This window comes from Ochlerotatus camptorhynchus, unplaced genomic scaffold, assembly GCF_037179485.1.
Source record: "Ochlerotatus camptorhynchus isolate MF236.1 unplaced genomic scaffold, CSIRO-AGI_Acam_v1.1 ptg000162l, whole genome shotgun sequence".
Classification (NCBI taxonomy): domain Eukaryota; kingdom Metazoa; phylum Arthropoda; class Insecta; order Diptera; family Culicidae; genus Ochlerotatus; species Ochlerotatus camptorhynchus.
The window spans coordinates 1,317,148-1,341,160 of record NW_027040652.1 but is presented as its reverse complement, the minus strand read 5'-3'; the positions used below and the strand labels follow the sequence as shown (position 1 = coordinate 1,341,160).

General features: G+C 42.4%; 3 protein-coding genes across 3 annotated transcripts; 1 reads left to right on the top strand and 2 right to left on the bottom strand.

Moving 5' to 3' along the window:
• Positions 1-24: 24 nt before the first annotated feature.
• On the bottom strand, positions 25-1,606 carry LOC135701441 (transcription factor grauzone-like). The gene is made up of 2 exons (XM_065222237.1): positions 1,380-1,606; positions 25-1,314 (listed from the first exon to the last, which is right to left on the bottom strand). Exons 1-2 carry the CDS (start codon positions 1,503-1,505, stop codon positions 25-27), a joined length of 1,416 nt encoding a protein of 471 aa, XP_065078309.1. The 5' UTR covers positions 1,506-1,606.
• A 775-nt stretch (positions 1,607-2,381) lies between these two features.
• LOC135701439 (enoyl-CoA hydratase domain-containing protein 2, mitochondrial) lies at positions 2,382-3,628 on the top strand. The gene is made up of 2 exons (XM_065222235.1): positions 2,382-2,607; positions 2,677-3,628. Exons 1-2 carry the CDS (start codon positions 2,473-2,475, stop codon positions 3,463-3,465), a joined length of 924 nt encoding a protein of 307 aa, XP_065078307.1. The 5' UTR covers positions 2,382-2,472; the 3' UTR covers positions 3,466-3,628.
• Positions 3,629-3,648: 20 nt separating this feature from the next.
• Positions 3,649-4,526, bottom strand: Pmm2 (phosphomannomutase). The gene has a single exon (XM_065222236.1). It carries the CDS (start codon positions 4,402-4,404, stop codon positions 3,649-3,651), a length of 756 nt encoding a protein of 251 aa, XP_065078308.1. The 5' UTR covers positions 4,405-4,526.
• Between the last annotated feature and the right edge of the window lie 19,487 nt (positions 4,527-24,013).

The window sequence follows — 24,013 nt, the reverse complement described above, 5'->3', positions numbered from 1 at the left end:
AGTAAAGAGAAACATTTTATTTCGCTAAGTGCCGACCTTCGGCTGCGATCTCTGCATCTGTTGCGCCTTCCATTCGGCGGGATGTTTCTTCTTTCGGTGCGAGCACAGGTTAGCTGAAGAATTGAAAGCCTTTCCGCAGTAATCGCATGAATACAGCAATTGCCCGGTGTGAATAGCCATGTGTTCCTTTAAAGCCAACGCTCGCTTGAAAGCCTTCTCGCAAACCGTACACTGATGTGTCCGTTCTAGCGTATGCTGATCTCGGACATGCTTCTTGAGAGCGTGATAGTTTGGCGACTGCTTGCCGCAAAATTCGCACTTGATCACTATCGATTCCTCCTGATGCCGAATCAGGTGCTTCCGCAACGTATCTTCGTTTTTCATCCACTTATCGCAGGTCGAACACTGTACCCTGGTCGTGTTGAAGTGCTCTGCACGGTGCACCTGAAAGGCACTCTTACTCTTCAGCATCTTGGAACAGATATCGCACATCATTTCGTTTACCCGGTCGTGTATACTTCGGATGTGAAACTGCAGTTTCCCATTGGTGGCGAACCGCTTCTGGCACTTGGAACACTGAAACTCTTTCCGTTCCTTGTGCTGTATCATGTGCGCGTTCAGCTGGTACTGTTTGGCGAATTTTTTCGAGCATGATTCACACTGAAAAGGCTTGACCTCATCGGATAGATGAACTGCCAACTGGTGCCGGGTTAGACTACGCTTGGAACCGAGATTTTTCTGACATTGTTCGCATCGAAAACTGGCCGGATTCATGTGAACTCGAATGTGCTCGCGAAGTCCTTTCAGCTCCTCGAACCGGCAGTTGCAACAAAAGGCGTAACCTTTTTCACCGTGAACTAGCTGGTAGTGGTCCTTGAGCATGGTGAAACTGTCGAATTGTTCCATGCAGGTGTGACACTTCATTTGGCAGTATAGGAGGATGTCCTCGTCGGTAACCGGCAGTAAGCGTTGGCTTGCGTTCGTTGGTTCCTTGGCTTCATCATCTTCCAAATCTTCCAAAACATCGTCCGGCTCTTGTCCGTTGTCGTGCTGAATTTCTTCAAGCTTGCAGCTTTCGTTATCTCCGTCGAAATCGTCTTCTAGAAGTACTTCCTCTTCAATCACGCTTTCGTGGGTTTCAGAGTTGGCATCATCGCTTCCATTCTCACTCGAAGCGAATTTAATTTCAGTTGGACCGTCGTCCAATTGAGAATCCGTAGCATAGAGTTTCTCAACTTGACTGTAGAATAGATGGAATTCCAGTAGCTTGTTCCGGCATGGGCAACAAATGTGGAAGGTTTGCAATTCTTCGGACTGAAAATGAAAAAAAAAATCTTGATAAGTAACGGTATTCTGAAATGTGATTGGTTGAATCTTACCGTGAACCAAAAGTGTTTCTCTACCATCGTCAGTATTGGAACGGACGGTTCTTCGAAGGAACTATTTTGCACAGGTACCGTGTCACGGTTGTCTGTTTCAGCACAGAAACTGCAACCATTTTCCATAGATGCCAATTTTGCCAGCTTGTTCTAGAACATACAATACTTCAAAATATGTACTGATTGAATTACAATTAAAAACATATGAGTATAGAGGAGCTAGTTGCTTGAATTTATTTTGTTTGTTTATGTTTTGATGGTTATGTGGGAAAATGACACATATTGCTTCATTTGTGTCAGTAAGGGTGCCAGTCAGAATGGAATGGTTTGGCATAGTGGGTTAGTTTAATTTGCAATAATTACAATTATTATTGTGCACCCCAGTTGCTTATGCAAGAAATGAGTTAGAAGGGGTGCATTAGTGTATATGTAATCGGTGAAAACTTGATGAGAGCATTCTATGTTGGTTCAAACATCCTGTTGTGGTTTTAGGTATTCAACCGTCAATAATTCTAGGTAGAGCTGGAATTAGGCGTAACAGCTTTTGTAAACAATGACTTCTCTAAATGATTTCTAGAAAGACAGTTCGCCCACGCAAATCAAGAAGACTTCTCCTACCCGGTGGGTATGTTGGTTTGCGTGAGCGTGCTTTAAATTAGAAATCATCGAAAGAAGTTATTGTTTACAAAATTTGTTACGCCCTTATTCCAGCACTATCTAGACGGAACACCTTGACAGCACCGAATCACGTTTACCGCGTACAACAACATTAAAGTTCCCCAGCACTTACTAAATTAAGCTTTAATACGTTTTTGTAAATTATAACCTAAATTATGGCTCCGCGAAACTGCTGCAATTGAGCTTTGAAAATTGAACGAATGTAAACTTTTTGATCGATTTTAATAAAATTTAAATTTATATTCGAACATTAGTGGTTCGTGTCATTATACTAGTCTACCATTCATCGTAAATTGCACAACAAAAACAAACCACAGCTTTACCAGTGTTACCAAGCTCAACTTATGTAAGTTCGGCACTGTTTAGCAAGAATCACGCATTAAGTAACTTCGTCGTAGTCAAAATTGTGTCGAAAATGTTGTTGAAATTCGCCAAAACCCTCACATCGCTACCACAAGCTCCCACATTTGCCAGAAGCACCATCCGATCTCTGTCAACCACGAAGCAATGCTTCGCTACGACGGACTCCACCGGTGGACAGGAACTACAGGTAACTCAACCATGTCCAAACTTCCAGATACAAGCAGTCCTAAACTCAATTACGTCCCGTTCCCCATAGCTCACCTACCTCACCGAAGATGATAAGCAAGGCATCGCCGTTCTGGGACTGAACCGTCCGAAGGCTCGAAACTCCTTCAGTCGATCGCTGGTGAAGAACCTGCTGGATTCGATCGAGGTGCTGGCCCACGACAAGAACGTTCGGGTGGTCATTTTGCGCAGTTTGGTGCCAGGAATCTTCTGCGCTGGAGCCGATCTGAAGGAACGGGCCACCATGTCCGTTCAGGATGTCGGTCGGTTCGTATCCAAGTTGCGACTGATGATGACCAACATCGAGCAGCTGCCAGCACCGGTTATTGCTGCCATTGACGGTCCCGCTCTAGGGGGAGGTTTAGAAATGGCATTGGCTTGCGATATGCGAGTTGTGACGAGCAATGTCATGCTGGGTTTGGTAGAGACCAAGCTGGGAATCATCCCCGGAGCTGGCGGAACTCAGCGTCTTCCGCGGATCCTGAATCCGGCGATTGCTAAGGAGCTGATCTTCACCGCCAGGCAGATTACGGGAGAGGAGGCAAAGAATTTGGGTATAGTTAACCACGCGGTGAAGTCCAACGAAGATGGAGATGCTGCCTTCCAGAAGGCCTTGCAGCTGGCTATGGAGATTGTTCCGAATGGGCCGATCGGAGTTCGGATGGCTAAGAAGGCCATTGATAAGGGCCTTCAGGTTGATCTGACAACGGGTTGTGCCATTGAGGAAGCATGCTACGCACAGGTTATTCCAACTAAGGACCGCCTGGAAGGGTTGAAGGCATTCATGGAGAAGCGGAAGCCAAAATTCATCGGGGAGTAATAGGAGATTATTATTTTCAGTTACATTGAAGAAACGGCTATGTGATACGAAAGTGCATTTATTTTTTTTATGAAACGCAGGTAGGCTGAAAGCTCAGGGAAACAATCTTTCAATGTTTTTAAAACGGAGGCCTGTATTTACAATAAATAATGATGGAATCATACGTTTGGCACTGCGGTAGCATTAGATTTTAAGTAATTCTTTCAATTGACGTTGGGTATCCTCGGGCGAGGACACTTTGTGTCCAATCGTTCTAGGGTCGCTGTAGATTTCGTAGTCGTTGCCACCTGGATCAGTCTTATCTCCAAAAAAGTGGATTTCCTTGAAGTTGGTGTCCTTGGTTGCATGTCTTAAGCAGTATGTCTTATCCCACCCGTTGGGATACACGTCGAAGCTGATCTGTCCTCCGATGCTGTAAGTCAAATCCACTCCACTGAACTCTTTCTTCAGCACATCGATCATCTGCTGTCTAATTTGATTTTTATTGTCATACTCGAAGAAGTCCTTTCTCTCCTGTGTCGAACAGTTCCTTCCAATAGGACTAACGTTTATCATTCCACTTCTGAACTCGATGAAAGTCCCTCTCTTAATTGGCAGCTCCAACTCCGACAGATACTTCAAAACAAAGTTTATAAAACTTTTCAACACATCTTCCCCTAAATGTTGCGCTATCGAAACTCGTCCGACCTCCACTCCTTTTGCGTACTGTACCAGTCCATTTTCCGGATAGACGAAGTCAAAATTTCCCATTATCTCCCGCCCATTCAGCTGTTCGTACATCTTATCCAGATCGGACCCCCCGACAAGTCCGATGGTGGCCTTTGGTTGAACTTCTTTGTACAAAAAATCCTTGAAGTCGTCGTCGATCGCCAGCCGAGGTTTCGTCAGGGTTCCATCGACGTCAAACAGCAGTAGCATTTCGTCCCGCTTAAGCTCCATTTTTCTGCGACACGTACTCGTCGTATACACTGCACAACCAGAAATGATGATACTGTTAAGCACGGATAAGTTGCGATTTTGGTTTCCGCTTAACAATCTGATACGGTTGCATATGTGTAGATGCATTAATACGCCGGGTAAACAAGTAAGCCCAGCTTAGGTCTTATCTCGCTCCCTCCCTCCTACATCAGCAGCGGTTGCTACCAAGCTTGTGTCAAACAGACGTGCATTCGTGGGCGTCGGTTACGTGTTCAGTTCTGACAGTTTGGTTTGTCGATGTTGGAAGAAAAAGCTTCAACGCTTTAACGTTGATCGAGGCAGAGTCGATGTTAATAAAGAGTCCCGCAAAGAGAAAAAATAACGTTGCTAACAAGCAGCATCGAGATTTATTAAAATTTTGCTAAAAATCACTCTAAAGTTTGATTTATTGATTTATAGTCGGAGAAATCCATTTTATCGGATTCATCCGATATAATCGTGCTTAAATCTGTAAAAACATCTAATATCGGTTTTTATCGGTCACATCTCTATAAGTATCATGACAGGTAACGATGACAGCTCTTTGTTTATAAGAAAGGAACGTCGTGAAATCTCAACCAACAATTCAAAAAGGTGGATTAGTTTTTGAAATCAAATCTTGCAATGCTCTTTTCTCAGAAGTCGAAGTTCACCTTGCCAAATCAACAACACCGTTGGGTAGGGAAAATTCTCTCCTATCCGATGGTGGAATTGGTTTGCGTAGGCGTGCTTCAGTTTGCATGAGGTCATTACATCCTTCACTATTGTTGGTTGATAAATCTGTAAAAAAAAATGCCTGATGATGGCTGAGATACTCTATCATTTCAAGTGTTCTAGAGCGGAGTTTCGGAAACAGTTGTGATATCACTCATGAAATTGGAACTCCCAAACAGGGAGCTGCATCAAATGTGAAGCTCCAGTTTCGTTGTTGTATATTTTGTGGCAGCTGTGCTTTTGAGGGGATAATATAGCGCATTACACAAATTGTAGGAAGTGCGGAAATGCATATGTCACGACTGGGAATTCTCGGATATCTACAAGGTCATTACTGATTTTCATCACTACCTCTTCCCCAATCTCAGGCATCCGGTGAAGATCAACATCGATGGGACCTATCGTTTGGTCTTGGGTTTGGTCCGAGGTCACGATTGACCATCAATTCTGTTGCCAAATCTCCGGGGAAATATCGTTGCTTTCAGAGTTTGAACATGCAACAATCACAAAAGCAGGTGCTCAAGAAAGTGACAGTTCACATCACAAAACACACTAAAAACAACATCAGCATAATGCTCGATAATTCGAAGCTTCTGGTTGATAATATCATCAATAGTACATGAAACAATTTCAACAAAATGGTTGCTGTAATTTATCAATGACATCAGTCATGATCTCGGAAAAAAATCACTAAACGAAGCGAAAATATGTGTTTTATTAAAATTCCATCGACTCTGGAAACAATACTGTTTATTTACTTTGCTCGTTTGGTACGCCATTTGACAGTTGGTACGCCATTTGATTGGTACTTCGGGCTTCACTCTTTATTGGACTCCTTTTTTTTATCTACACAGAAAAAAAAGTTGTTGAATATTACATCCAAACTGCTGCAACCAGGTCAATCCATCGGTTGTGTAATATAACGTTGTACGATGTACATCGATTTTGCGAACAAAATTACATCCATTGATGTAATATTGTATCTGCTTTTTGCTATTACATCATTATTTCATACATCAGCTTGAATTACATTGATCGAAATTACATTTTTTTTTTGCTGTGTAGTTCGTTTATTTGTAAGACTCAATCGCGTTAGCTTTACAGAGCCGATAATACATTGTTCTTTGTTTGTAACAAAGTTCACTTAATTCTATGTCTAGTAGGATTTGTCCATTCCGTTGGCATTTGGCACAAATATGAAGGAATCGTATGAAACATTGAGCAAAATATTGAAAGAAATCAAATTTGATCAACATAAATGGAAGATTTGCTGTAACCTGAAAGTTGTAAACTTATTGCAAAGGGCGGTTATCCTAAATTCGTTTGCTTTCTTTGTAATTGGGATTCGCGAAGCAAAATCGAGCATTATCATTAGTTGGATAAAAAAAACTACCGAAAACGAAAAGATTTTTTTTTAATAAACCTTTAATACAGAATATTCACAAGTGCAAGCTCGTACGTATATGCTGATGATCTAAAAATCTATGTGGTGGTATCATAGAGGTAACTCTAAGACCCGAAGAAACGTGCTCAACTTTTTGGATCAGCTCTGATACTTTCTTCGGTCCCAAGCTAATCGATGCACCCCTCGAATCATAGGAAAATCCACGAACCCCTCATTTTATCTGTCAAACTTTCATAGCGAATCAAAACAAACATTGCGTAGTACTAGAATTTCAACTAGAATGGGGTACTAGACTGATGCAAAATTTGACTTTTTTGCTCCACAGTGCTTAAATGGTTTCAAATCGGGTCGTGATTAGCCTCCAAAAGTTACAACTCATTTGGTTAGAAACAGACTTCGCACAAACCATTTGAAGTTTACATGTAAATTACTATGGGAAATCTCAACTTTTTGTTCATTACCTTCTAGTCTTTTTCCATATTGAGCAGCAAAACAGCTCGATAGCTATTCTTATAGAAAATTTTCTCAGCTACAACTTTGCTAAAGATCGTTTCTATGTTAAACAAGACAGGAAATAGTTATTAATTATTTAAGAGATTGGTAAACTTATGACATGATCAAGCAGCTGCTCTGTAGGCAACACTGTATTTTGCAGTGTGACATAGTAGCCATAATTTTTGTGTCCTATTCAACGCCCCAGAAACACCAATGTTGCCTGCTGAGCAGTTGATTGAGCATGATCATAAGACATCAGTGCATTGAACCATTAATAACTTTCGATCCTTGCATTCAATCAAAAAGTGGTCTTGAGCAAAGTTGTAGCTGAGAAAATTTCCTACAAGTAAAATTGAAAGCTTTTGAAGCAGACCGATATGGTGAATTATTAGATAGACATGAACAAAAATCTTGGTTTTACCATAGTAATTCCCATACAAACTTCAAATGGTTTGTGCCATCTCAGTTTCTCACCAAATGGGTTCAAATTTTGAGAGGTTAGTCAGGATCCGATTTGGAATCGTTTAAGTATTGTGGAGCGAAAATTTCAAATTTTGCATCACTCTAATGGGGTACGTTCATCGATGTACTTGGGACCAATAGGCTAGTCAAGTAGTGAGCCAATTTAAAATCGTTAGTTTCCACCGGTTGTTGGTACGCTGCATCGAGGACTGCTTTCTCCTGCAAAGGTTGCTTAACATGTTCGTTCGAACAAGCTTGTCATCAGCGTCGCGAAATTTCATCTGATTACCTTCTATCGGTCTAAAGACCCGATAATTTATGAATACCACATCAATGATACTGTTCTTAGCAGAGTGGATCAAGTGACGGATCTTGGTGTAGTATTGGACTCGAAGCTTTCCTTTCATTCCCATTATGCGTCGATTATTTCCAAGGCCAATCGTCAACTAGGCTTCATCTCTAAGATTGCCAAGGATTTCACGGATCCACACTGTCTAAAAGCATTGTATTGTTCACTCGTAAGGCCGATCCTAGCAAATGCTTCAGTTGTATGGGCTCCAAGCGACGTAACATGGAACCTAAGAATTGAGCGTGTGCAAAAAAGATTCATACGGCTTGCGCTCAGGAACCTACCGTGGTGTGGTCCTTTGAACCTTCCAGCGTATCCCGATAGATGCCGTCTGCTTGACCTTGAAATGCTTGATCAAAGACGTAAGCTACAACAGGCTTTATTTATAGCTAATTTACTCAACGGTGACATCGATTGCTCTCATCTTCTGTCACTGCTTGATTTCCGCGCTTCAGATAGGATGTTACGTCAGCAATCCCTGATGCAACCGAGCTTTCATCGCACTCTCTATGGCTACAACCAGCCTATTTGTGCAATGGTTCGTATGTTTGTACCCGTCGAGTCCGCACCTTCATTTGTGAATAGAGTAAAAAGACTGAACATTATTTAAGATAACGAATAGTTTATTCACAGACAAACAGACGTAACTCTTTGAAAAAGTTTTTCTTGAAAACATAGTATCTCAAAACATAGGACCTCAGTAGCGACATCTTTCAGGCTTCTTGCGGAAAACAAGCTTGCTTGCTAACTCGCAAACAATATTGCATAAAAGTTCTATAGAATGTATAGAAACGTCAACGTGATCCGATGCCAGCGCTGCAGCGAGTAGTTCGCGGCAATGTTGCAAAGACTCATTTCAGCTAAAACAATGTTTTTCTAAATTATTAAATAATTAGATGCCATGATCAAATTTTGAATAGGTAGGATACAAGAAGAGGTTGCAAAGAATGTGTTTGACATATTAAACCTGTTTATTTCACTTCATGAGAGTCACAATCAGCGATTTTTCACAAACTCACTCACTCACTCACTCACTCACTCAGCGATCAGCAAATCGCTGATTGTGACTCATAGAAAGCAAAATTTACAGGTTTTATGTTTCCAACGCATACTTTGTAACCTCTTCTTGTTAGTTACAAGTAAAACATGCCATCATACCATCTTTTGGTTTTATTATTTCAAAAAAACATTATTTTAGCTGAAATGAGTCTTTGCAACCTTGGTTCGCGGAACTGATAATATTCAAATCAACCGTTAAATGCGTGAACGAAGATACACAATGAAAAGTTATGTCTGTTTGTCTGTGGTTTATTCATTAAGACAACTTTGTCAGATGAATTATTAAATAAATAAATAAATACATTATTGTTATGCAAGCAGTTCAGGAAGTAGATACTTTGATAATGATAGACATGATGTTTGTATAAGCATGGGCGTATCCAAAGGGGGACAAGGAGGGTCAAATTCCTTCCCTCTAGCTCTAATTCAGTATCAAAATAAATTTTAAGAATTTTAAAATTTAAGAATCCTCAAAAAATCAGCGTCAATATTATTAGAATATAAATGCATTTAAGTTTCGCTTGCTCAATATTTTCCCAAACTCGATGATTTTCAAAGTCCCATCAATGTTGCAAGCAATCAGGGCCCCACAAAGTCATTTTCAATCGAAAATCGTCAAGCGACGAGGAAGCTGTCAATCATCACTTTCAATTGAAAGTCATTCTGTCTTTTTTCGAGCAGATCCCCGTCAACATCAAAAGAACCACTTTCGATCAGTTTTCATGCTGTTTGTTTTGGCTTGACTCGTGTTCCTTTCTTCTTTCATTGTCAAATGAATTTACTTTTGCATGCATTGAAGCGAACCTGTTCGATCCAAATTCGTGCAGTTTTTATGACTTTTGTGAGATCTGTGCACATGGATGTCAAATTAATCATTGTCGGGTGGTTTGTTTACCCATCAATACGGGTATTTTTTTTAATCGGAGTGACGCCTAGAGATCAAAAATTGAAATCCAAGATGGTGGCTTCCAGTTTAAGAAAAAGTGGGAATTGCTGTCAAATACTTATCAATAAAGGTATTTTGGGAATCGGGATGATCTCTAGAGGATGAAAATCGATATCCGACGACATTTTGAAATCAAAGATTCTGATTTACGAAAAAATAGATATACAGTCAAATACACATCAATATTAGTATTTTTGTAATCGGTATGAAGTCGGAAATCGATATGCGACACCATTTTTAAATCCAATATGGCGGCTTCCGGTTTGAGAAAAAGTTGTAAATTCTATCAAATACCCATACAAACGGTTTTTTTAGAATCAGGGTAACGTCTAGAAGCCGGAAATTGATATCCGACGCTATCTTGTAATCCAAAACGGCGGCTTCTCTTAAATAAAGAATTAAAAAAAAGACGATGGCTTCCGATTTGCGGAAAAGTGTCAAATATCCTAAAATATGGTTATTTTCATAATGGGGATGAGACGTAGATGCCGAAAAATGATGTCACGCCGTCTTTAAATCCAAGATGGCGGATTTGGTTCAGAAAAACTGTGAAATACTGTCAAATACCGATCAATGTGGATTTTTTGGAATCGGGCTGACATCTAGAAGAAAGAAATCGATGTCCGACGCCATCTTGAAATTCAAGATGGTGGCTTCTGATTTCAGAAGAAGTGTCAAATAGCCTACAAATGGCATCGAATATCGATTTTCAGTATCTACGCGTCGTCCTCGCTCCAAAATACTCAGATCTTAGGGTGTTTGACACTTTTTGTGAAACTTGATGACCACCATCTTGGATCCCAAATTGCCTTGAATATTGATTTTCGGCATCCCCGTTCCGAAAATACCCATATTGTAGGATAGTTGAAACTTTCTGAATCCTGATGGCCCATGTAGGATTCGAACATAGCGTCGGATATCGATTTTCGGCATCTTCGCGTCACAGACAAACAGACGTAACTCTTCATTGTGTATCTTCGTTCATGCATTTAACGGTTGATTTGAATATTATCAGTTCCGCGAATTACTCGCCGCAGCGCTGGCATCGGATCACTTTGACGTTTCTATATATTCTATAGAACTTTTATGCAATATTGTTTACGAGTTAGCGAGCAAGCTTGTTTTCCGCGAGAAGCCAGATAGATGTCGTTACTGTGGTTATATGTTTTGAGATACTATGTTTTCAAGAACAAGGTTTTCAAAGAGTTACGTCTGTTTGTCTGTGTTCGCGTTGTTACCGTTCCGAAAACAACCATATCTTAGGGTATTTGACACTTCATAACACCAATGGCCACCATCTTGAATTCCTAAATGGCGTCGGATATCGATTTTCAGCATCCACGCGGCATCCCCGTTCCGAAAATACCCAATTGTAGGGTATTTGACACTTTTTCTGAAACCCGATGGCCGCCATATTGGATTCCAAAATAACGTCGAATATCGATTTTCAGCAGCTTCGCGTCGTCCCCGTTCCGAAAATACTCGTATGGTAGGGTATTTGAGACTTTCCCTGACCCCGATGGCTGCCATCTTGGGCTCCGGAATGGCCTCGTCATTTTAATTTTCGTTTAATATAAAATAATATATTATTACTACATATAATCCGGATGCCATCCCTATCGGCAACCGATATTGTGTGGATATTATCCGGATACTATATTTTGATGCCTGCGTCGTCAGGTCGTGACAAGTCGAATAAGCACAAAATTGAAGTGAAAGTGGAAAAAACGAAGGAAGCAGTTTTCGAGTCATTCATTGCGTCAATTGAAACAAGTCTTTGCTTCACATGAAATGAACTTAAGCAATGGACGAACGAAACAAGTGATAGTCCAGTCATGTTTGAAAAGAGGAATGTTCATCGTGACTCGATAACAAGAAACACGATGACTTACACGAAAATGATATTGCTCGAAATGAAGCGATTCTGCGGAGAGTTCATTTTCTTTTCTTTTTTTCGAAAATGCATAACCCTGCAAGCAATACTCTCTCCCTAAAAGAAAAGGGTCTATCATTGTTGATCGATTCTCTTCATCGATTTTATCTTTCGCGAATAACCCGACTGCAAATGAATTTCCCATTCAGAGTGTTGTTTCAGGTGCAAGCTAACATCATCTTCTGTTGAACTGTGCTGCGAGCGGAGCGAGTTATGTTGCCGTGGTAAACCAAAGAGAAAGTCGATGAAGATAATCGATCGATAGGCCCTTTTCAAATGTTACGCGAGAAATATTATTTCCAATTGCATTTCAAAATCACAGCCAAATCGCTAAGCCAAATGTTATGTAACTCAATAACGTTGACTCCTGGTAACCCAACAAACAATTTTAGCTGCAAATCAGCTTATAAAGACAAAAATTAGCTGCATAAGGCAATTTTTTGCTGTATAAGCTAGTCTGCAGCTAAAATTGTTAGTTGGGAATCGACCGTTTTTAATCTGAACAATTTTTTATTCGAGCCCCGCTTATCCGCACGTCGTATAGATACTATAGATTCGATAGATAAGCGGAGGCGGAGTAGAATGTACGAACTGTCAGTTAGCGTAGCCAAACGAGCATGACGTCATCACGTTTTGTTTTTGCGGGGAAAGTATTGTCATATTATGAGCAAAATTATTATTTATTTCCATCTCATTATTTTTTTCTTGAGTAAAAATAAATCGGAAGTCAATGTTTTTCAACAATATATCACCATTATTTACTGGAAAACTTTTAATTCATTAAGGACACAGTAACCCATTGCTTTTTTCGCGGAAAACGGTAGAAGGAAATATTACGCAAACCACTTAATGCGAAAATACTAATCAAATGCGCACTCCTTTACCTAACTCACTTGGTGGGTGAGGGATTTTGAGTTATGTCCTCAAATCCACAGACAAAAGAGTACGCGTTTGACTTGCATATATACTGTCTGCGGCTGTGGAATAGTTCTAGCGACGTTTATCACTACCTAAAGCCTCACGTTGCTGACAGCATTTCCAATTTGTTTTGCATTTGTAATGGCGAATTCGTTTATTATTCAGTTCCAACCTGGATCGGGTATCAAGATTGGGTCTGCTTATTTTCTGACAAACGTCAGTTTGCTCGTTTGTTTTTAAAACCCAGCTCAGGTTGAGGTTCGCACTGACAAAAAGTTCGGTTTCGCACTGGGTTGGAACTGGTTCCAACCCCGATAATAAACGAATTCGCTATAAGATACAAAGAAGCGTACGTAAACGTACGCATCGAGTTCGAAAAGATTATAAAATATCTAGAGTAGTGGAGTGAAAGGGGAGGGGAAGAGAGGAAGGATAAGCAATTAACTGCCCCCATGAACCTTGAGGCAAATACAAAGTTTTCGTTTATACAAAATGCTAGTCTGGTTTTGATTTTTTCATACATTCAAACTGTCCCTAATTTGATGGAAATCATCTCTCCCTAATTAGCGGCGCCGGTGGTGTAGTGGTAAGCGTGATTACCTCTCACCTCAGCAGGCCTGGGTTCAATCCCAGTCGGCGCCGCCGGGATGTAGGGGAAGTAAAGCAGTTGGTCCCCGGTTCATGAGTTGATGGGTCGATAGCTAGGGTCCAGGTGTGGACAAGGAAACTGCCAAACTGACATGACACTAAATTCTGACTTATGCCCGAAAATCGTAAACGGCTGATTTAAATGTGCAGCGATCCGAACTGTTAAAACCATAGGATTTTTTTACCTAGATGAAAATAATTTGTCCAGAATATATCAGACACGAACCAATTCATAACTTTTCCATGCGGGTTCATGGCTTAGCTAATTTCCCGCGAACACGGAGCCAGATGTCGGTAGTGCGCTTTGGTCAGAAATTTTATTGTTTTTGCTATGGTCATTCATGTCGGTTTGTCGGTGATATTGGGCCCTTTGTTTACAAACCATAAAAACCATAAAAAAAAACAAAATACAATCAACGTTTTTCAATACACAATCCCAGTTTATTGTACTTTTCCTAAAAAGTATTTTTTAATTAACTTTCATTTGATATTTTGAATTCCACCGAGTGGTTCAAAAGTTATGAATAATGAATAAAGTCATTTTTAGAAAAAAAAAAACAATTTTTTTGACCACCTTAACATGAAAATGGTCACCGTAATGAAGAAAAAAAAAAATACGGGTTTAATATTTTGCGATAAGAAACACAACTACCCATTTTTAAGAAATTCTGAGAACCACTATATCGTTTTGCTATGTAATGGCTGTATATAAGTAATCATTATCAGTGACATCACAACATCAAATTTAGTTTTCAATTTGATCTCAGACTTTGCTCGGAATAGGGGCCTTAGATAGCCTAGCCGGTAAGGCCATTGTATTACTAAGCTGAGAGCGACGGGTTCGATTCCCAGTCCGGTCGAGGAAATCTTGCGGGTTGGAAATTTTCTCGACTTACCTGGGTATAGAGTTTCATTGATTGCCACACAATATACACATTCATGCATTAGTTGGCATTGAAAGCTCTTAATTAATAACTGGAAGTCCATCTAGAACACTAAGTTGAGAGCCGGAAAAACGCTTGCAAAAGAAGCGTAAAAGCCTAGAAGAAGAAGGAAGATTCTTACGATTCCTCCTGGAAGCTCCCTCCAACTTTCCTTAGAAGTGCTGCCGACTTGTGCCGGAAGTGTCTTCCGACTTTCTCGAAAACATTCTCTTGAAAGTTTCTTCCGGCTTGCTCCGGAAGCTCGTTCAGACTTCTCCCGGAAATTTCTTCCGACTTTTCCTGGATGTTTATTTCCCCACAGATTCTGTCTGCTTCTCCCGGAAATTTTTGCCGACTTCTCTGGAAGTTTTTTTCCATCCTCTCCAAACTATTTCCAACAGTAGAATAATTTTCCCGGGAATGGTCTCATTTTAAAGTATATTTAGCATGCCTTTTTTAACTGTTTCCCAGGAAATAAATTTTGAAACGTGATTTTTGACAATATTCGCGGTAATTGTTTCCCACGACGTAACTGGTAGGAAACACTAACAGTTATACAATTTTAAAATTTCAATAAAAAATAGATTTTTAATCATGATTCAAACCTTCTCCGTTCCAGACAGAAATAGTGACTGTGCCACGCGAAGCTATAAGCTACTTGTTGTATTAATTCGGAAGCCATTCTAAATCATTTAACAACAATCGGATTTTTGATCTTCGTACAAATGTGTATCTCTAAGTTGAAAAATGGTTGCGAACGTTGATGCAGAGCTTCTCCACTTCTTCTTCAAGTTACTAAGTTACACATCGGGTGGGTTTATCTACTGGATTGCTGTTCGTGGCATCGCTAAGCTGACCAACTTATTAATTGAGCATCTTCGATGAATGCCACTTACGCCCACTTTGATTCTACCTAAAATCGAAAATCACATTAAACAAAACTCAAGTTGATATAGGGTAAACGCACCAATAGGGGAGATACGTTAGTGCAATGTGTTCCTATAGTTGCTTATGGAGTCTTTATAAGCCACACTAGGAATGCTGTGCTCTAACGTACCTTCACTATTGATGCGTTAACCCTACCTGTTTTGCGAGAATTTTGACCGGAGCAGTCCTGCAGAAATTGTATCAGAAGCAGGCTAATAATTTAAGCTCACCATCCACAAACACCGAATGTGTTTTGCGTATCCGGATTTGCTCGAACCTGTGCGGTTGGGAACCAGTTTTAGTGCATTGACACTTGCTATTCTCCACCAAGTCGAGCTTGACCTTGAAACCTAAACCGATCACCAGTTTTCTGCACATCCCTCCTGGTGGACAGCACAGTCCTCCCTTTCTGGTGGAATCAAAATTCAACTGATGATCAAAGCTAAAACCCGATTTCAACTCAAGCGAGACTACTTTCAAAAATTTAAAACCACAATATAAGCGCGTTCTTCCTTACAATGAGTAGCAAATCTCCTTTTACACACGGAACAAACCTGTCCCATCCAGAAACTCGTTCATGTTAAGTACACCACTAACCAGTGCACGCATGCCAGCCATGTATGTACTACATGGTTGACCTTGATTTGTCAGAGTAGCTGGCGATGGCGCGCCTGCTATCCGGGGGAGGGGAACTTTCGATCCCTATCTCTAATCAATTATTTCGAACAAGTAGAGTGCTTCGACAACAATGACGCAATGTCGGGGGATTTAATGGATAGAAAATAGATTGTTCAAATGTTTCGATAAGTAGGTTTCTAATGATAAGGATTTTTTCTTTCTTCTGAAATGCTTGAGAATGAAATCGTCAATGATGCAAGTATCGCAAAGATCAAACAACCATAGACCAATCAAGAACCATCACGTTGAAGGAGGGGGGTTCGGAGAACCCTAAGATTGTTTCCTGGTTCACTCGCGGTTTCCGCCGCTGTGTAACTGAATTCTTCCTGGTGTGAAGACAGAACAATTCCTTTCACGCTCCATCGCGCGTTACGCCCATTCCTATGGCGACGCGCGACGGTGACGACATGTGTCGTGCACACCGGACTAGTTTTCACTTTTTCTTGGTGTCCTTGACATTTTTCCCCCTACTACAATCAACTGCTTGCTGGAGACGCCACTATCACACGATCCACTAGTTACTACCACAGCGAGGCGAGATGTCTGGGTATTTCAGGTTTCGCGGATCCCGTATTACACGGCCAATACGGCTGTCAGCTTCCAGCACCACCGGCTGAAGCTGAAGCCAAAGCAATCGACCTGATATAAAGAAAAATAATCAAACCAGTTGGGCGAATGTTAATTCCTTTTTTCTGCATATTTGATTTAGTTTAGATTAATGGCGACGATGATGGCGGAATCAAAAAATACATACAATAGCCAGGATTTTGGTGTTCAGCAGATCTATCGAACTATATAATCTAGACTGTAGGAGCGAACCTGTTCAACTCTCCAATTAAATTCCAATGGGAAATGATGTTTTGTTTTCAAACAACTTTTGGATCCGGGCCAATCAGGTTTGCTCTGAAAATGTTCTCGGCACGTAATCTTCCTATTAGCTAATACTTTCGATAAAAAAAATCAGGTTAGATGCGTTGGTGTCGTTAACCTTTTTAATAAGCCATTTCCGATCAATTACAAGATATGGAACTACACTGTTCATACTCATAAAAGCATCACCGTGTACTTTCAGACAGATAAGATAAACGGTTTCCTCTTTTGTTTTATTGATTGGAATATTCCTAGTAATAAACTGGGTAATTCGTATAATGTGCAATAATAAAATTATCTTTAAAATGAGTTAAAATGTAGCAATTTTTATGCTGTGGTTTGGTTTCACTTCCTATGTTATTTTATAAATAGGTGGGAGGTTTTGAACATTGAGTTTAGGAATGTAAGGAAGGATTTATTTAGCATGAACATAAGCATGAGCATGATTGACTGCCCGAGGATGCAACTCCGTTATTGCCAGATCAGCTGTAAGGGATGGTCCATTAATTATGTCACACAAATTTGGCCCATTTTCAACCCCCCCTCCCCCCTTTGTCACATTTTTTGTATGGACCTTATTTTTTTTGTATGGCTCGTCACAGTTTTCAAACCCCCCCCCCCCCCTAAATGTGTGACATAATTAATGGACGACCCCTAATAACACAGAGAACCAATAGACGTTGCCTGGGACTAGCAATCATCCTCAATGTGTAAACACTAGTGATCTAAAACTAGACAATACGGACTTCTGCTCAGTGAGCAAAACTGATCGCCACCAGGTCACCGAGCTCCTGATATCACAAAACAATTACGATAGTTACCATTCATAATACTAGGTTTCGATGCCGGTGGCGACCTCACCGACGAGGACAACAACTGCTCTTGAGAAGGATTGGATATGGATTTCCGATCAAAACGTCTTTTCTAAAACTCAAATATTACTTCTTTTACGTACCCGTCCCTTCAACCGAATATCATATTAAAGGGTGTTACTTACTTACTTAAGTGTCCTGAGCGCCATCCCTGGCGCAAAGGGCCAACGTGAAAGATCTCCATCCTGGGCGATTGTTTGCTTTCGCCTTGACCTGGGCCCAGGTCAAATTCCGGTCGACTTGCTTAATCTCCTTGTTTAGGCTTCGCCGCCATGAGCCCCTGGGTCTGCCTCTGCTGCGATGTCCGGCTGGATTCCAATCCAGTGCTTGTTTGCAGATTTCATTTCCGCTCTTCCGTAGAGTGTGGCCAACCCACCTCCACTTACGTTCCCGAATTTCTGTCGATATCGGCTTCTGGTGACACCGTCGATGGAGCTCGGCATTCGAAATCCAGTTGTGAGGCCACCAAGCACGAATTATATACCGCAGGCATCGGTTGATGAACACCTGCAGCTTCTGTGTGATCTCCGCTGATACGCACCATGTTTCGCTAGCGTACAGCAGTACAGATTTCACGTTAGAGTTGAAAATTCGGATCTTCGTGCGGAGACTAATCTGATTTGACTTCCAGATGTTTCGTAAACTCGCAAAAGCAGCCCTTGCCTTCTTGATCCGTGCACCTATGTCACTCTTGGTTCCGCCGTCCGACGCTATCTGGCTGCCAAGATATTGGAAACTTTCAACCTTCTCCACTTCCTGACCAGCTACCGTAAAATTGGATGGATTTCCCGTGTTGATATCCAACGATTTAGTCTTGCTGACGTTGATGTTGAGACCTGCCGCTGAGGAGCGTTCGGCGAGATCGTCGAGCTTACTCTGCATGTCAGAACGCCGTTGTGATACTAAAGCAACGTCATCCGCCAAATCTAGGTCGTTTAGATGCTCCATTGTAATAGGCTGCCAGAGCAACCCACGGTTCGGCACACGGTCGATCGCACCAACCATTATCTCGTCGATTACGATGAGGAACAGTAGCGGTGATAGAATACATCCTTGCCTCACTCCAGCGACTACCCGAATAGGGTCAGATAGGGCTCCGTTGTGCAGCACCCTGCACGTGAAAGCCTCATACTGAGCTTCGATGAGGTTGACGATTTTATCCGGAACTCCCTTGCGCCTTAGGGCGCCCCACAGGTTTTCGTGGTTGAGTCGGTCGAAAGCTTTTTCGTAGTCAATGAAAACCAAGTAAAGGGACTCTTGGAATTCGTTGACCTGCTCCAAGATTATGCGGAGCGAGACAATATGGTCCACACAGGATCTTCCAGCACGGAATCCCGCCTGCTGCCGTCGGAGAGTCGCGTCGATCTTCTCCTGTATCCGGTTGAGGATAACTTTGCATAGAACTTTGAGAACACAACACAGTAACATAATGCCACGCCAGTTATCGCATACAGTTGGGTCCCCCTTCTTTGGGACCTTCACTAAGACGCCCTGCATCCAGTCAGCCGGAAAAGTCGCGGTGTCCCAGATATTGCAGAATAGTTGATGCAACATTTGTGCAGATAGCATGGGGTCAGCTTTGAGCATCTCTGCTGATATGCGATCGACCCCGGGAGCCTTGTTGGATTTCATGGTTTGGATAGCAGCTTCGATCTCCGGTAGGGATGGCGCCTCAGAATTGACGCGAGTGATGCGTCGCACTCTTGGCGGTTCATGCCGAGATGTTGATGGCTGGTTGACCGACGAAACTTGTAGAAGCTGTTCGAAGTGTTCAAACCAGCGTTTCAGCTGATCAGTGGGGTCGGTGAGCAACTGACCAGTCGCGTCCTTCACTGGCATCCTAGGATTCATCCTTGCTCCACTCAGGCGTCGTGAGATATCGTAGAGGAGACGGATATCGCCTGTTGCTGCGGCTTTCTCACCTTCATCGGCTAGGGAGTCCACCCACGCTCGCTTATCCCGCCTACACGAGCGCTTCACTTCCTTCTCGAGAGCCGAATACAGTTGGCGGGCCTGGTTCTTCGCTCCTCTGGTTCTCGCCCGCTCTATCGCGGCTTTTGCATTTCTCCGCTCCTCTATCTTCCTCCAGGTGTCATCCGTGATCCACTCCTTTCTCTGAGCGCGCAGCTCGCCCAGGTTGTTTTCACTCGTTTCAGTAAAGGCATCCTTGATCGCCGTCCATTGCTCTTCTACGCTGCCACCATCAGGAATATCCGCAGCTCTGGTCTCCAGTTCCTCGACGAATGACCTTTTTACTGCTGGATCTTCCAATCGGCGTGTGTTGAATCGCCGTCCGAGCCGCTCCTCCCGCCGCTGGACCCGCGCGATACGAAGGCGGATCTCTCCAACGAGGAGATGGTGGTCAGACGCGATGTCGGCACTGCGTTTGTTCCGAACGTCAAGAAGGCTCCTTCTCCATTTTCGGCTGATGCAGATGTGGTCGATTTGATTTTCGGTATGTCCATCACGGGAAACCCACGTGACTTTGTGCACTGGTCGATGGGGGAAGAGCGAACCCCCGATCACCATGTCGTTATTGCCACAAAACTCTGCCAACAGCTCACCGTTTTCGCTCATTTCGCCAAGACCATGGCGCCCCATGACACGCTCATAATCCGTGTTGTCGGAGCCGATCTTCGCATTGAAGTCGCCGATGTAGATCTTGATGTCACCTCTCGGAATTTTATCCACGACTGCATTCAGTTGACTGTAAAAGTTCTCTTTGTCCTGTAACTCGGCAGCATCGGTTGGCGCATAACATTGGATTATGGTTAGGTTACGAACCCGCGTTCTGAATCTGGCAACGATTATCCTCTCATTGATAGGTTCCCACTTGATGAGCGCCGCATTTGCTTGGGCGCTAAGCAGGAAACCAACTCCACGGTGGCGGGGAGCGTTTTCACCTCGAATACCAGAATAGAGTAGTACCTGTCCCGACGGCAGCTTGTGTTCTCCAAAGTTTGGCCAACGGACTTCGCTTAGTCCCAGGATTTCGAGCTTCATGCGTCGAGCCTCGCTGGCGAGTTGTGCCAGCTTCCCCTGTTGGGCTAGCGTTAGTACATTCCATGTTCCAATTCTTGTCCGTTGTTTTGCGCTAAAAGTCGTTGCCGTAATATCAGTCCGTGATCTTTCTCTATTGGTTTCTGTAACAGTTGTAAAGTTTCGGGGACAGTAGGTAGTTAGCCTAAGGTCTCCTATCCGCCGTGATGGGGCTGCCATCTTGGGTATAGCTTTCGGGGATAAGCATTTCTTGTTTCAGCCGCTGGATGCCAGGCAGACGCTGTTTGAGCCGCACCTCCATGGTGGACAGACGCTCAGTTATTGTGTAGATGGGGCTGCCATCTTAGATTTAGCTGACACAATACAGCATTTCTTATTCAGCCGCTGGATGCCAGTCAGACGCTGTTTGAGCCGCACCTCCATGGTGAACAGACGCTCAGGCCGTGTAGGCCGAACCCGCTAGGGGCCCCCTTCCCTGTCAGCATATGACCAAAGCTCCCACCGGGGTTGGTTACCCGATCTTCGCTAAGGTTGCTCATATCCCAGGAGACACCACGAGGAGGTAGGGATAGGAGTTACTGGGTAAGAGGCTAATGGACCACTAATGGGGTCTATTTTATCCTTCAAGTACTCGCGGTACTGGTGGTACGCATTACCCAGTCGTTTGCCCCGCTGGCCAATAGCCAGCGGTGATGAAAAGAATATGATACTTTTACATCATCCCATTAAAGGGTGTCCACGATGAAATTGCCACACACAAAATTGATTCGCAAAATTCGAGTTTTCATCCGATTGCCATCAAATTTTCAGGGATTGAGAAATAACTATTAAACTTCATTTTACCATTTTACTCGTATTTTATTTACAGTCCATACGCAAATGCCCGCACCTTGGCCTTAACCCCGGCCATAAGATTCTGCACAATCTGTGAATCAACCGTTTTTTGCATGTAAACCCATACTTTCTTCAGTTCCTCGACTGTCTTTACTACCTTAGGTCGTTTAAGAAGGTGCTGCTTCATAATCGCCCAGTACTTCTCGATGGGGCGGAGCTCCAGAGTGTTGGGAGGGTTGAACATTTTCGGCACGAAATTGACCTTATTGTCCGCATACCACTTCAGCACGTCCTTGGAGTAGTGGCATGAGGCCAAATCCGGCCAGAAGATTGTTGGGACGTTGTGGGCCTTCAGGAGAGGAAGCAGCCGCTTCTGGAGGCACTCTTTTATGTACACCTGTCCGTTCATCGTGTCCTGGGTCACGAAAGGTGCACTCCGCTTCCCGCACGTGCAGATGGCTTGCCAAACCAGGAATTTCTTCGCAAATTTGGACATCTTCTGAGTGCGGACATGCTCCGGAACGCTGAACTTATCCTTGGCCGTGAAAAACAGGTTGCCGGGGATCTGTTTGAAGTCGGCCTTCACATATGTTTCGTCGTCCATGATGCAGCATTCAACTTTCGTCAGCATGTTGAGGTACAACTTCCTGGCACGGGTTTTGGCGGACTTGTTCTGCTTCTCGTCGCGATTAGGGGCCTTTTGTACCTTGAACGTTCGAAGCCCAGCCTTAGTTTTGGCCTTCTGGACAAAATTTCGGCTTAGGTGCAGCTTCTTAGCCACATCCCTAACGGAGGCGTTCGGATTTCGGTTGAAGGCCCCAACTACGCGGTTGTGATTTTTGGTGTTGTACGGAATACTTTTTCCTTCACTTCTGGGCTTCCGATCGGTGGTCAACCGTTCCTCGAACCGCTTAATCACTCGCGACACCGTGGAATTCGCGATTCCCAACGTTTTAGCGATGGAACGATGCGAGAGATCCTTGTTCTCGTGATGAATGCGCAAGATTTTATCACGCACGAGCTGTTCTTTCGACTCCATTTCCGCGAGTTTTGATCACAGGACTTTAAAACTTGCAGGATGTAAATAATGCACTATGAACTAAATCCACCCAAATTTTCATTAAATTCTACCCAACGGTTAAAAAGTTAGAGCAATTTCATAGTGTGGCAATTTCATCGTGGACACCCTTTATTAAAGAAAGCCGATTTAAAGTATAACTCTATAATGTGAAGGAGCTCAGTAAGCAAAATCGGTCGCCACAAGGTCACCGAGCTCTCATTTCACAAATAGTTACGACCAAGTTCCTGTTACTAGATTTCGATCTCGGCAGCGACCTCACTAACGACGATAACAACTACTCTTGAGAAGGATGTGTTATAAATTTCCGATCAACACGTCTTTTCTGAAACTCAAATATTATTTCTTTTGGGTACTCGTTCCTCCAATCGAATTTCGCTTTATCTCATATCAAGAACAAATCCGATTTAGTGTTAGCGTTAGCTTCTGTATTATTACGGTATACCTCTTAGATTGGATAACAGTGACACTCACGTCTCTTTTGAAATTCTCAGTTAGACTGCTTTCAGGAATAATACTGGAGAGTAAACATTGAGTCCAATTTAAACAAGGATTTCAATAGCATGACTGTCGCTATTCCCAGCCACGCCCATCTGTACCATAACTAAGGATAGGGAAGGAAATATTGATGTAGCATTTACTCAACGAGAGGCCACCAACTTAGGGACACACTCATAAGTGCTACGGAGTTGGAGAATTGGGTACGGTATCAGGTCAGAATTCGCTTCAAGCTGACGATACGACCAAAAGCAGATGTTTTTTATGTGTTGCTCATTTAATCTCACGATAGCCGACTATCGAAAGAATATATTAATTTTATTTAGTGTTTGTGCATTTTAAGGATCATGATTTCCGAGAGGTAAGGAATAGTTCCAATGCAATAATGATTTAAACATTACAACTTATGGTTATTACGGCGCTTTGTACTCTTTGGAGCTTGGGTAGCTTGGGATTAAACCCATGACTTTTTGCTCAGTAAGCAAAAACGATCGCTCTAAGGTCATCGAGCCTCTCAAAATCACTACGCTCTATATCAAATTTAGGAATTCTTTTACCTAGTGGTTCTCAAACCTTCGTTGATTGCGGTCCGCTTTGAAAACTTCCATAAACTCATGACTCACCAAAATTCAATTCAGATATTGTAAGGCCAACGATACCATTCCAAAATAGCTTTTTAATGCCAGCTTAACTGCCTGAAACCCTTGACGGCTTGATAGAATACCAAACATAAATACCCAAAAAGGAAGCTGAAGTAGCAACGAAAATATTACGTCAAAAAGTCATATTAGTCTATTAATGGCACTAACTCAGGGTGGCCAGAAAATAACCGAGAATTTGAAAAGTCTACGACGACGGGAGAACCGGGAAAAATCAATAAACTGTGATTCTTGGACCTTTCGAATTGTTTGAAGTAATTATAAACGTCAGTCTCGGCTTGCAATTGAAACTAGAATGAATTTATTTATGATTATATATAATC

Bases quoted from the DNA above. Each gene is read 5' to 3' on its own strand.
- LOC135701441 (XM_065222237.1), bottom strand. From the start codon at position 1,505: ATGGAAAATGGTTGCAGTTTCTGTGCTGAAACAGACAACCGTGACACG. The intron at 1,315-1,379 runs GTAAGATTCAAC...TTTCATTTTCAG, and splicing joins AGAAACACTTTTGGTTCACG to TCCGAAGAATTGCAAACCTT.
- LOC135701439 (XM_065222235.1), top strand. From the start codon at position 2,473: ATGTTGTTGAAATTCGCCAAAACCCTCACATCGCTACCACAAGCTCCC. The intron at 2,608-2,676 runs GTAACTCAACCA...CGTTCCCCATAG, and splicing joins CCGGTGGACAGGAACTACAG to CTCACCTACCTCACCGAAGA.
- Pmm2 (XM_065222236.1), bottom strand. From the start codon at position 4,404: ATGGAGCTTAAGCGGGACGAAATGCTACTGCTGTTTGACGTCGATGGA.